The sequence below is a fragment of the Salmo trutta genome, chromosome 35, assembly GCF_901001165.1.
Source record: "Salmo trutta chromosome 35, fSalTru1.1, whole genome shotgun sequence".
NCBI classification, from domain to species: Eukaryota; Metazoa; Chordata; class Actinopteri; order Salmoniformes; family Salmonidae; genus Salmo; species Salmo trutta.
This window is the reverse complement of record NC_042991.1, coordinates 6,608,123-6,622,507: the sequence shown is the minus strand read 5'-3', so window position 1 is coordinate 6,622,507 and position 14,385 is coordinate 6,608,123. Positions and strand designations below refer to the sequence as shown.

At 41.1% G+C, this 14,385-nt stretch overlaps 1 protein-coding gene across 3 annotated transcripts in view; it reads left to right on the top strand.

Moving 5' to 3' along the window:
- The first annotated feature begins 1,220 nt into the window (after positions 1 to 1,220).
- The window catches only part of LOC115174515 (MAM domain-containing glycosylphosphatidylinositol anchor protein 2-like), a 344,881-nt gene continuing 331,716 nt past the window's right edge, over positions 1,221 to 14,385 (top strand). For all 3 annotated transcript variants that reach the window (XM_029733126.1, XM_029733125.1, XM_029733127.1), the window contains exon 1: positions 1,221 to 2,246. In XM_029733126.1, coding sequence (XP_029588986.1) covers positions 2,174 to 2,246 — 73 coding nt within the window. In that variant the 5' untranslated portion in view covers positions 1,221 to 2,173. The remainder of the gene's footprint in view (positions 2,247 to 14,385) is intronic.

The window sequence follows — 14,385 nt, the reverse complement described above, 5'->3', positions numbered from 1 at the left end:
TTTTGATAAACTCCTATATTTATTGGGTCTTGTGAAGTCTCTCTCACTTGATTAGAACATTCCCACGACAACATAGACATGGAGTCACTGGTCACTTTAATAATGGAACACTGGACACTTTAATAATGTTTACATACTGTTTTACTCATTTCATATGTATATACTGTATTCTAGTCAATGCCACTCTGACATTGCTCCTCCTAACATTTATATATTTCTTAATTCTATTATTTTACTTTGAGATTTGTGTGTATTGTGAATTGTTAGATACTACTGCACTGTTGGAGCTAGGAACACAAGCATTTTGCTACACCTGCAATAGCATCTGCTATATATGTGTATGTGACCAATAACATTCTATTTGATTTGTGACCTGTTGTCTCAAGGAAAGGGCAACCAGTGAAAAACAAACATGAAGTAAATACAACCCATACTTATGTTTATTTATTTTCCCTTTTGTACATTTTTTTTGTACTATTTGCACATCGTTATAATACTGTACATAGCCATAATATGACATTTGAAATGCCTCTATTCCTCTGACATTTTTGTGAGTGTAATGTTTACTGTTCATTTTGATAGTTTATTTCACTTTTGTTTATGATTTCACTTGCTTTGACAACGTAAACATATGTTTCCCATGCCAATAAAGCCTTTTGAATTGAATTGAGAGCGCGCGCGTGTGTGTGTGTGTGTGTGTGTGAGCGCGCGCACGCCCGTGTGCATTCAGGTGTTTGGGGTTGTGGTCCTCTCCTCCTGTCTTTCCTCGCTGCAGAAAAGTAGAATGCTGTAACATGAATAGTTAGTTATCTCATAGAGACCCCTCTGTAGACACATTCACATTCTAAGTTAGATCAGTAGCCCTGTTGTAGCCTACTGCCAATCAACTGAAGACAATAACAATCAACGAAAGCTCCTTGACTATAGAGAAGTGAATAAACAAGTCGGAATATGACCGGGCATCTCGAGGTGTTTGCTTTTGATTGCAGTGATCAGTTATCTCTACAGAATTCCAATACATCTCTCTCTTTCTATCTCTCAATCCAGCAGCTGCACTCACCCACACGCCTCGCCTGACGCTGCGCGTAGCCTTCCATACAGATGAAGGCTGGAAGTCACGCACTCCTTGACGTAGCGAGAGACCGGTTGCAGTGCCGCTCCGTCTCCGAATCAGCACAGCACGTATTGCGCAGCGTGACTGATGCTCAACTCCCCCCATATCCGCCAATCCAGCCGGTAAAATACCGTTATCTTATAAAGTGGGAAGAGAAACGACGAGAAGCTTCTCATTTTATTCTAGACCGGAATCATACCGGCAATCTGGTGCACGCACTGCTCTCTTCCCCCCTCCCTCTCCCTAAACCGGACTCACCCACCTCTACATCAACATCCCCACCGGAGATGACTCGCGCACGGCGTCGAGATGCAGTGCTGATGTAGCGCTGTGCTGATAATCGCGGTTCTAGAACTCACCCGCTTGTAGCAGCAGGCAACCGTTTTTTTGCCGAGCAGCAAATTGCATAGAATATAGTTGTGTTTTACACGGTAGCGCTTTTCAATTGGCAGTTCATTGATTCTATCTAAACAGACCCAGATAAAGAAATGACAACCGCTGGAACCGCTGAGGAGCCATGTCCCTGGTTATCTTCTCAACCATTCCGCAGCCAGGAGCATCAGTGTGACCACTCAGTGAGGAGCCCAGAAGATCAGCACTAACGTGACGGACAGGACCGAATATAGTCTACATCATTATTGGGTCCCACCTACCTGAAACAGCTTAGTTCGTCCACTATCATCACTGACTGACTGTAGGCTAGGGCGTACTATTCTGCTCTACTCTGTCTCTCTTCCCTGGCTCTCTGTTTTCTACAGAACCGCCAAGACATCCATTGGCTCACTATACGAGCAGAACACCGCTTTTTCAAGTGAATTCGTCAGCCCTTGATTTATTTTGACAGTGTACTGAGGTGAAAACGCGCCTTTTTGCCTTCTGTGTTCATAAATTCAAGGCGCAACGCATTCAGAACATAAATTAATCAGCACCCGGATTGGAGCGGCAGCGGTGTTCGGTGATCTATCTATGCACGCGAGTTCCGCCTCGCCAACCTCCTTCCTCGCCCCGGAAAGGACTTCTCGCCTTTGAGAGCTGGAAATGTTGAGATTAACGTGAAGGATGGACCTAATAATTTCTGTTTTGGGGCTCCTGACGCTGTCTCTGGAGGGCATCCGTTGCCAAGGAGTGTACGGTAAGTGTGCCTTATCCTCCCACGGGTTGCAACAAACGTGATCATGACCTTGTAAAATAATTGCAACCGTACATCTACCTGGCAACATAGCCTATATACACATACACTCCGATGCTTTCTCCATAGAATCATATAGTGCTGATGTTGCACGGGTAGTTGATTTACATTTTATAGACTGGTGAGTGACCCGCGCCATGTTATTGAACAGAGAATATATCACAAACTGTCTAATTCCGATCAAATCCATCACAAATTATTCGTCTAAATATTGATTATCATTCACAGTCGATTAAGTCCCTCCGTTGTTAGTGTCGATGTGGGTGCGTATTGAGGGCCGTCTATGTATCTTAACCTATTAAGTATAATGTTTTACGTTTCTAGATTCAGACAATGTGACCGTCACATTATTGCGTTAATAAGCGTCTCCTAACAGTCATCAGTGAGCGAGTACTGTTATGTATAAACTTTTGGTATTCACCAACATGAATGGTATTCAAATAATGTGTGAGCAGAGAGGGTCTAGCTATCCCTCCTCTCTCTCTCTCTCTCTCTCTCTCTCTCTCTCTCTCACACACACACACACACACACACACACACACACACACACACACACACACACACACACACACACACACCACTGGGCACAGACATCAGTTCAACTTCTAGTTTTTATTTTCATTTGTTTGAGTTGTCAACTAACATGAATTCAACATGAAATCATCAAAACATTCATTAGATTTAGGTTAAAAATTGGGTGCAACAAAGTCGAAATTCCCTTACATAGATTCGTTTTTGGAAATCCAATCAGTTTTCCATGTTGATTCACATAGCGTTTTTTGGTTTAAATGATGTGGAAACAAGTTGATTCAACCAGCTTTTGCCAAGTTGGACAGGAGTGTGCAAACAGTGGCACTGACTGATGCTGCCTTGGCTGAATAAGCATGTGTGTTGAAGCAGTGGTGCTCTCACTGCTCTGTGGTAATAATATGAATCATAGGAGCCAGTGGAGCCACCTCACCTCTGAGCTGGATACATGGGGACAGACAGCACTGACCTACAGCTGTTGCTACTAGTGGCAATGACCTGAGAGAAGTTTGTAGACCAGCTCCTGTCAGATCCGGGGTTTAAGACTGCCGATGCTAGTGGTGATGCTTTAGTACCAAGCAGGCATGCTATGTACTAGTGGCATTATCCAGAGCCAGTGAGGGTCGGTCAAACTGAGGGGTTCAATAGAGACTGCTGATGGGGATGTAATACATGACATTACCAAGCAGCCCCTACAAGGCCTCACGGCATAATGTGTAGAATATCACCTTGCGGGGGTGTCCCGTGAAACTGTGATATGCCACTGGTCATATGGTCAATGCTACTAGTGCATTGTACTACTGTACATTACTACTGCTGTTGACCAATGAGGAAGCTGCAGACTATAGGGGGTCAAGTAGAAACTGGTGATGATATAATAGTATTATGGTGATGCAGTGCCAAGCTGGCATATTACCCATATTTTGGTACCATTCCATAGATTTTGTTTCATCCAATGTCTATAGTGCTAGAAAGTGGATCGAGAGGTTAGCTAACTGGAATGGAAGCAGGACACACCTGTTGATAGAGGGTTATGACGTTGTAATAAACATGCAATAAAGACCACTTCAATGGGCTTTGTTCACAGTCACAGCAACACAAAATGATTCAGTTGTTCACATATATATTTAGTGAGATGCTTTATGCTTGTACATACGATTCTCTTGCGCTCCGCTATGAAATGTATGGCAGTATCCCACACACTGCCAGGGTTGGGCATATTGGCTTCTTTTCTTGTCACATTTGCACATGTGTTTTAACCAGATATTACATAGAGCTGCACGATATGGGCAAAGAATCTACACTGAACAAAAAATTAACTTATCATGCAACAATTTCAATGATTTTACTGAGTTACAGTTCATATAAGGAAATCAGTCAATTGAAATAAATGCATTAGACCGTAATCTATTGATTTCGCAAGACTGGGAATACAGATACCTTTAAAAAGAAAAGTAGGGTCGTGGATCAGAAAACCAGTCAGTATCTGGTGTGATCTCCATTTGCCTTATGCAGCGCTGCACATCTCCTTCGCATGGAGTTGATCAGGCTGTTGATTGTGGCCTGTGGAATGTTGTCCTACTCCTCTTCAATAGCTGTGCATTTGCCCACTGAAATCGGTTACGACGCCGAACTGCAGTCAGGTTAAGACCCTGGTGAGGACGACGAGCACACAGATGAGCTTCTCTGAGACGGTTTCTGACAGTTTGTGTAGAAATTCTTTGGTTGTGCAAACCCACAGTTTCAGCAGTTGTCCGAGTGGCTGGTCTCAAATGATCCCGCAGGTGAAGAAGCCGGATGTGGAGGTCCTGGGCTGGCATGGATATACGTGGTCTGCGGATGTGAGGCCGGTTGGATGTACTGCCAAATTCTCTAAAATGACATTGGAGGCGGCTTATGGTAGAGAAATGAACAAACCATTCTCTGGCAACAGCTCTGGTGGACATTCCTGTAGTCAGCATGCCAATTACACATTCCCTCAACATTTTTGACATCTGTGGTATTGTGTTGTGTGACAAAACTGCACATTCTAGAGTGGCCTTTTATTGTCCCCAGCACAAGGTGCACCTGTGTAATGATCATGCTGTTTAATCAGCTTCTTGATATGCCACATGTCAGGTGGACGGATTATCTTGGCAAAGGAGAAATGCTCACTAACAGGGAAGTAAAAAATGTGTGCACAATATTTTAGAGAAATAAGCTTTTGTGCAAATGGACAATTTCTGCTATTTTTATTTTTATTTCAGCTCATGAAATATGGGACCAACACTTCACATGTTGCAGTTAGATTTTTGTTCAGTATAATTACGATTTTTATTTGACTAAATATAGATCAAAACACTTGGGTGAACTTTTTGAATCATATAAATAGAATGATACATTAAAAAGCAAAGTGGAAAGCAACATCATTATTGTTTAGAACAATCTCTTGACTGCATTTGACCTAATGTTTGGAACAATCTCTTGACTGCATTTGACCTAATGTTTGGAACAATCTGTTGACTGCATTTGACCTAATGTTTGGAACGATCTGTTTACCGCATTTGACTTAATGCGTGACAAGAAGTTGCCCCCATCCCTCCCGCTAATTGGGAAAGTTATGCAAATGTGTTGTTGTCTGAATTGAGGGAAATGCTGTAAATTACAAGGAATCTATGTATTTTTTAAATATGAATTGCCTCGTGAAAACCTTACACTGTAAGATCGTATTCAATAATTTAGCTAGTACTGTTGGCAATAGAACAAGCTTTCAAATTATGCTTACTTTTATAAAAAAATCCATTTTTGGATTGCTTAAACAACAACAGTAATTATGTAAAGGCAGGGATGTAGGGCTGTATTCCAACCAAAACTACTACAGGTGTGCTTGCTCTAGTTCCTCAACAGCAAATCTAGGAGAGCTCAAAAAACCACCTTATAGTTGAAGACTCTTCTTAGAGTCAAAAAAGTACATTGAAATTACTTAGGAACTGTGTACACTTTGGAGAGGTGTGTGGCACCAGTTAGACCTTTCTTTCAAACCCTTGTGATTTTTTTTGTCTTATGTTGCACCTAACCCAAGTTTTCCACAAATATTCTTATCATGTTACTGAATGTATCCAGAGTATTTTCAGATTTTGTTATCAACAAACGTCACAAAAAGTACAGTTAATGTAAAATGCACATAAAATCAACAGTGTAATGTTTCGATTCAGTCTTGTCAGGTGAACTGTTATGTCTTCAGTTTTAGTCTAATAATTTCCCCATAATCTACAAACTGTTCCCTTTAAATTGCTACCATAGTTATGCATATGCTTTCCATATTTCTTTTGTAAGAAACATTGAAATTTAGCCTATCCATATAGGCCAATTCCCACGAGTGTAAGGAGTTTAAAGTGGATCTAACAGCGAGGTGGAGGAACTGCGCTGCTTGAGTGAGGGGGCGGGGCTTTGTGTGTGTGTGTGTGTGTGTGTGTGTGTGTGAAGCAGCCGAAAGAGGAGAAAAAAACTGAGTAAACTATAAAAACGTCACATGCTGCTGACTGTCATTTCAAAATATTGCATGCGATAGGAATCCCTTGCGAAATGGATATTACACGTCAATATTGCGATATCGATGTGAATTCGATTGATTGTGAAGCCCTAATATTACAGTAGAAAGGACTATTCACTATTCAAGGTATAACACTGTCAATATGCCATAAGGCCAATTACCTAATCCCAGAGATACACAAGTGATCTCTTTCTTACCATCAGAATTAATCAAACGCATACCATATCAAAGCTATTGCCTCATAGCAAAGCTATTGCCTCATAGCATATGCCATACATATGTACATCAACAGGCACTCATTAATAAATCATGTCCCGTAATGCTCCTTCCGGTGCGTAAGGAGACTTCCTGCGTAAAACTACAGGCCTGCTAATTGGCGTCAGCACTGAACAGCAGCCCTCGGTTGAAGAAAGAGAGAGAGGAACAGATGAAATTGTTTGTGGTCTTGTCTCTTTCAGCAAAGAAAGGAAAGAGGAGAAGAAAGGGGGTGCTGACCAACCAGATCTCCCCCGTCCATCTGTCCGTCCGTCTTCCCAGGGCTTTCTACACATCTGTCTGCTAGGGCTTGGTTCAGTGGCTTTCTATGTGTAGGGGCAGAGTTGATGGGCTTATTTATATTGACATCCCCCATTGGGTAATGAGATATCACATGCCTTCAAGAGAAAGTGAGATAAAGTGTGAGAGAGAGAGAGAGAGAGAGAGAGAGACAAAATATTCTTGGTGGCTTTTTAGGAAGATCCAAAAGGACTAAGACCACTAAAGGCTCTTAACCCCCTATCCCCCCCCCCAAGCTTATAATAAGACAAAATGTACGTGTGCATGCCCTGCGTGACCGCATCAGAGCAGTAGCTTGTTGCAAAGACTTCATGTGATGTAAACTAACGCGTGCATACAGTATACTGTAGATCATGCTTGATTATGTCGGAAGGAGCCTCTGCCGAAATATGCTGTACATGTTCAAAGCAGTATACAATATACAGTACATACAGAATGGGGATGGCTCCAGAGAAGTGGGTTGAAATGGGAGGGTTTTTTCCAGGGTTCAAAGTCAACATTTATATTTGATGGATGCAAAATGACAATATGCAACATTCCAATGTTTGGGAATAGGAAGTATATGAAAAGCATGCATGGCATCATAATGATGCTAAACGGACACAAGTGAGGAATTGTCACGTTTATCGTGGGGTAAAGTGGACCAAGATGCAGCCGGGAAATGTGCACTCATCTTCTTTTTATTTAAACGGACAAGAAGGTAAACCAAAATAAATACGGACACAACAAAAACACAACGATTAATAAGAGGCCGGTAAGGCAACAAAGCTATACCTAGCACAATCTCCCACAAAACACTAAAACAAACACATACCTTTATATAGGACCCTCAATCAGAGGCAACTAGAAAACACCTGCCTCCAATTGAGAGTCCAATCCCCAATTAACTAAACAAAGAAATACAAGAAGTAGACTTAACATAGAAATACATTAACATAGACCAGTGCCCAAAACCCGGAATAATAAATCAAACACACCACTAAACACACAACCACCCCGAACCACGTAAAACAAATACCCTCTGCCACGTCCTGACCAAACTACAATAACAAAATAACCCCTATTACTGGTCAGGGCGTGACAGGAATGCCAAAAATGAGTAGGATGATTATCTAAAATGATACAAGACATCTTGACTTGTTACCAATTTCTATGTTTGTATTAATATATAATATTCCCTGTTCCGTCACATATATTCACATTCTGTACCAGTTTAACTAAATGCATGGCGCAACACATGAACACGACGCTTGCTTAGATAATACTGTTCACATCATTCTATTCACTGTAGTATTCTGTTGCCGTTTTAGATGTCAGTCCGACTCTGTTTCGGGGTCGATATGATCTTGTAGCAGTCTGAGATGATTAAATGACTGCCAGAATCATTACTGAGGGCTGATGAAGGCTGGTCAGAGCTTCAAGGCTGCAGGCCACAGAGGTCTAAAAAGACACTATACTACAAGTACTACTGCTATAATATCTGCCCCCCCCCCCCCCCGTCAGTTTCATTCTTATTAGACCAGCGTCAAATTTGAGGGGAGTCGTGGATTTTGTGATAGAGGCACCACATTTCACACACAAGTCCTTATAAGTGTATTTAGCTATTGTGCCATCACCAGGGCTCTAAAGTGCGATCAAGTTGATTTCGTTATTTTGGGAGCAATGTGCACCTAGGAATAAAATCTCCCAGATAATAATTGTTGTAATGGTAAGCCTTCACTGTACCGTTCTTTCAGAATGCCCTATAGAAAAAAAGTGAGTGCAGCCATTGCACCATTACTTCAGTGAAAACGTCTTGCTTCTAGCCCAACCACGTCAAAAGATCTGACCCCATATAACCGGAGCAGCATTTTTTATCTTCCTATAGCGGATCGCAGGTACTGCGTTCTACATTCATAAACCATGTTGTGGGTCAGTTCTAAAACTACTCTTGTGCTCTTAACCATTTATTTCCACTTTGTTTAGTCATGTTACCACATTAGCTAACAACCTGGTAGCTTCACCAGTATATCCAAACATTTGTGGGCAAGGAAGGAAAGGAAAAGAGATCGCTTCTTCAATACATCAATGATCATAGCAGAGAATGAATGACGGAGCTCTTGCATGTTTTTATCACAAACCTGACATTTTTTAAGAGACGGTGTACAATTTTCCTCAATAGGAAAATAGTGCTTTTACACAATGTAGAAACCTTAAATTTCACAAATGATTTTGCAATTTCAATGACAGTTATTCCTATCAACATTATGCCTTTTATAATAAACTAATGTCTTTACAATGTTACATATTAGTTTCTAGGGCACAAAATGTGCTAGAATTCTAGGATTCATATAGGCCCAATATAGGCAGTAACTCAATCAATAAAAAAACTATTTTCTTGTGCTCCTAAATCATATGTGGTGCTCTATTTAAAAATGTTTGATTTATATTACCCCCCTGGCGACCATTTCCAATATGGCCTCCAACCAGCTCCATAGGGTCATATTAGACAGGAGTCACACAGCCATATCTCCATAAATAATACGAACAACAATTTTAAAGCATACATTTGGCATATTCTCCACACCACCTTAAACATTTTAAGCCATCACTGGGATTTATTTACCAATGATTTATGTGTATGCAGTACACTACCGGTTGAGAGAATGCCAAGAGTGTGCAAAGTTGTCATCAAGGCAAAGTGTCACAGGGGTCGTAAAATGGAGACCAAGGCACAGCGTGTTGAGTGCTCATCTTCTTTTATTTTTTAAAAGAGAACACTTAAACAGAATAAACAAACGACAGTTACGTAAGGTACTAACTATACGAAAAAACAACCACCCACAAAACCCAAAGGAAAACAGGCTGCCTAAGTATGGCTTCCAATCAGAGACATCGAAAGACACCTGCCTCTGATTGGAAACCATACTCGGCCAAACCTGGAAAACAAAACATAGAAAATGAAAACTAGAACACATTCCCCTGGAAACAAACCCTAAAACACAAAACAACCCCCCTGCCACGCCCTGACCATTCTACTATGGCAAATGACCCTTTTCACTGGTCAGGACGTGACACAAAGGCTATTTGAAGCATCTCAAATCTAAAATATATTTTGATTTGTTTAACACTTTTTTGGTTACTACATGATTCCATATGTGTTATTTCATAGTTTTGATGTCTTCACTATTATTCTGCAATGTAGAAAATAATAAAAATAAATAAAAACCCTTGAATGAGTAGGTGTTCTAAAACCTTTGACCGTTAGAGTCTATTTAAGCAATAAGGCCCGAGGAGGTTTGGTATATGGCCAATATACCACCACTGGTGTGTATTCATGGATGCCAAGGTAAGCCATGCTTCCCAAAAAAATGAATGAAAAAAACCCTAGTTAAATAAAGGTTAAATATAAATAAAAATAGCCAATCAGCTTGGAGCTAAACTGAGTGAGCTCAACTGTGTAGCCCTAGTGCCCCCCAAAAAGGGTCAAAGGAAGCCAGTTTGGATTTGGCTTCACACCAAATCACATTTAAAAGCCAAATGTCATTAACAGAAAAAAACTTGAGTTGTTGCACCTGGTTGTGGTGTTGTTCCCAAGTGGCTAGCTAGCAGTGGTGTAAAGTACTTAAGTAAAAATACTTTCCCTGACACCCAAAAGTACTCGTTAGATTTTGAATGCTTAGCAGGACAGGAAAATGGTCCAATTCACACACTTATCAATTGAACATCCCTGGTCATCCCTACTGCCTCTGATCTGGTGGACTCACTAAACACAAATGCATCGTTTGTAAATGTGACAAGATTCAGGAAATTAGGTGTATGTCGCAAGTCACAACTTAACACGAGAGCCATTTGAACGTAAAACATTTTTTTTATCAAAATGTGTTTTTTGTCAGAAATGCCTTCTTGAACATGTGAACTTTCATGTGCCTTAATAACTAACGTGTATGCCATCTGTAAATACAAATACAATTGTTACATTACGAGCCTTGTTGGTTAAGCCACAGAAAAAGTTATCAACCTTCCCAATAGCCATGATTGCCTGAGAAAATGAGTGGGCTGGACATGCCGAGAGAGGAGTTTGGATTGGTCTGCCATAGAAGCTCGTCAGTCTGTGTTGGTAATCCTGTCGAACACGGCTTTTAAATTGTTTTTATTGTATAGTGGAGCTACATAAGTGTAGCTCCACTTTCTGGACGATCAAGTTTTGAAATCAGTGGAATTAGAGTATAATAGCTAAAGAGATGGAGGAAACGCCTGTCTCCGGATTTCATCTTCAAACTAAGGGCAACTGTGGCATGGCATTCCTGACAGGGAGACGCGTCCATGCATGATGATGTATACAAGTAAGATAGCTAGCTAACGCTAGACTAACATTACATTTTCAGATATTACACGTTTTCTAATTTTGACAGAAAGTGGTTTCCTTTCAAGCTAACGTAAGCTGGCTGGCTCCCTAGCTGATGTTTCCTAGAGCCGTTTGCTGTTCTAGTTAGAGCACTGTGGCATTGTTGGCACTGTTCATTGTTGTTTGACTAGCTAACTTTAGGTGGCTGGCTCATTTGCTAACGTTATGTGACGTGTGTAAACATACACTTTGTTTACCTAGCTAGGTACATTGTTACAATGTCATTGTTACAAGGTACAATGTCTTAAGCTAAAGTGTACTGCTAGCTAGCTAACGTTAATCTTTTCCCAGAGCTGTGTGCTGTTCTAGTTAGAACCTAATGTTAGCTAGCTAACATTGGACATGGTTGGTTAGCTCCCAGCACTGTGGCATTGTTGGCACTGTTTATCGTTTATCTAGTTAACGTTGGCTGGCTGGCTTGTTCGCTAACGTTACGTGACGTGTGTACAACACCCATTGAATATGGCCGGTAAACGTCTGCAAAAAAAGCGTAATGAAATTGTTGCCAGCAGAGCTGGTTAGGCTGTTTTCATGTTATCCAGAGGTAAACAAATCATCGGCCAGAGCGTCAAGTGTGCTCTTCGAGAGTGAAACGAGATGGGTGGGTCTAAAGCTTAGGGTGAGGGTGTGAACGATGATGAATGGGTTTAGACAAAGAAGAGCTCTTCACAAAATAGCAAAACATTCAAAGGCAATTTTCTCAAAGTGAGTTTGCAAGTTGATCAACTTTCAAAGCAGAATTACTTTCCCATTGTTCCTCAAATGCATTGTATGATATACCATTTTGTTTTCTGAGTCTCTACTTTTAAATAATGTAAAAAACACTATTTCAAATTTTGCTACATAAGACCGAATCCAGGTTGCGAGTCACAAATTAAGTCTGGGTGTTAGAGTGTGCCCCTGGCTATCCGTAAACATTTTACAACAAGAAAAATGTGCTGTCTGGTTTACTTAATATAAGCAATTTGAAATGTACTTTTACTTTTGATACTTAAGTATATTTTTGCAATTACATTTACTTTTGATACTTAAGGTAATTTAAAACCAAATACTTTTAGACTTTTAGTCAAGTAACATTTTACTGTGTGACTTTCACTTTTACTTGAGTCATTTTCTGTTAAGGTATCTACTTTTACTCAAGTATAACAATTGAGTACTTTTTCTACCACTGCTAGCTAGCTAGCCTTTTCCTATATTAGCCATGTGTGGAGATAGGGATTTGGACTTGTGGTTTTACTTAATTTTCCATACTGGCCAATGATTATAACAGCAATTCTGATCAAACCATAAATTCTTACATTGTGTCAATGGTCTGAGAGGATGGAAGTTCAATATGTAGCTAGATGTAGTAGGCTAATTTTAACTAGCTGGCAAATCATTGCCCATGAAAGGAACATAGGCTACCGAGCAAGCATTTTAGCCAGGTAGCCTTGGACAACAAAAACTATAAGTGTGTTCTGTATGACACAGTCATAGACTGTTTCGGCAACATGAAAGAGAGGAGGATGGCATTGGCACTTCTCTACAAGTAGGTTGAGTCAACATTTTTTTGTAACTTACACACAAACACAGAAATCAGTACCATGGACAGAAACATGATATATAGCGTACATTGATTGGACAAAAAACTTTTAGTTGTCACTGTATTAGACTAATCATAGGTGATTTGATAACGTTGAAATGTTGAAGTCGAAATGGTGCTGATAAACTACGGTTTGCAGGGCTCAAACCACCCAGTTTATAATGTTGGCTGGCTGACAGTCAGTTGTATCACATGCAAGGCACAGCTGAGCATAAATTGAAATAATTTGCTAATAATTGGCTTTTTTATTTTACTGGTCTGATGGTCATTCTGAGTGGAGGGAGGGAGAGATTAGCAGAGGGTCCACCTTTTACCAGCCCTGCTCCTTTCCTCCAGTGAGACTGACCAGAGAGAGGGGACACTGTCTTCCACCTAATGGTGAAATACGAGTTGCATCACATTATTTCCGCCTCTTGTACAAATTTGTGTTGTTGTTATGACCAGATAAAGTTAAATATTCCTCGATATTAAAATACGATGCTGCTAATAATAATAATAAAAACGCAGGCCTATCGATACACTTGGCTACTCATTCATTGCAGCTGCAGCTCGAGTGAATGTAGGGAGAAACACATTTTATGATTTGTAAAAGTGTTGAATAGCCTCCTGAGTGGCGCAGCGGTTTAAGGCACATTGTAATGCTTGAGGCGTCACTACAGACCCGGATTTGATCCCAGGCTGTGTTGCATCCGGCCGCAACCGGGAGACCCATGAGGTGGCGCACAATTGGCCCAGCGTCGTCCGTGTTAGGGGAGGGTTTGGGCGGCCGGGATGTCCTTGTCCCATCTTGCTCTTGCGACTCCTGTGGCGGGTCGGGCGCATTGCACGCTGACACGGTCGCCAGGTGTACGGTGTTTCCGTCGTGGAAGCTGTAGGAACAGCGATTTGAGCTGATTGGCCAGCACAGTAAGCGTACTTGATTTAGCCATAGCTGTCCTGGTCCCTTCAGAGTTTGTCCCTTCAGACAAATGAAATGGTTCAAAATGGGAACACTTTGCCTACCCGGTGTGAGGGCTTCTGAATCAAGTGCACCTACTGCCAACAGCACAAGATGTTGGCTTTTCTACAGAAATGTTTGGTGATCGACTAGGAATACCTGGAGAGATCGACTGGTTGGTGAGCACTTGTCTAAATGATAACGTGAAATAAGGGAGAGGAACATGTCTTGTTTTCTTCTTGTTTTGAGGACCATGATATGATGAAACTGTAGCAATGAGTTAAAGTGAAAGTAGTATCTTCATAACGCCTTCAGTTTGCATCATAGTCGCTGACAGACAACTGCATTGGGAGCTCTGAGATGCTCCTGATCATGTCTCTCCATTGCTCCACAGAGGCAATTGAAGCAAAGACCCCACCTCTTCTTTCCCTCTCTTGCGTTGCCATTGAAGTCCCTGTGATTCCTGGGGTTTCTTTTCATGAGGCTTGGTTCAGACGCTTTGGCTTCTAAGCTATGCAAATGCATTCCGCCAGTGAAACTAAAGCCGTCTTTGTTGGTTCT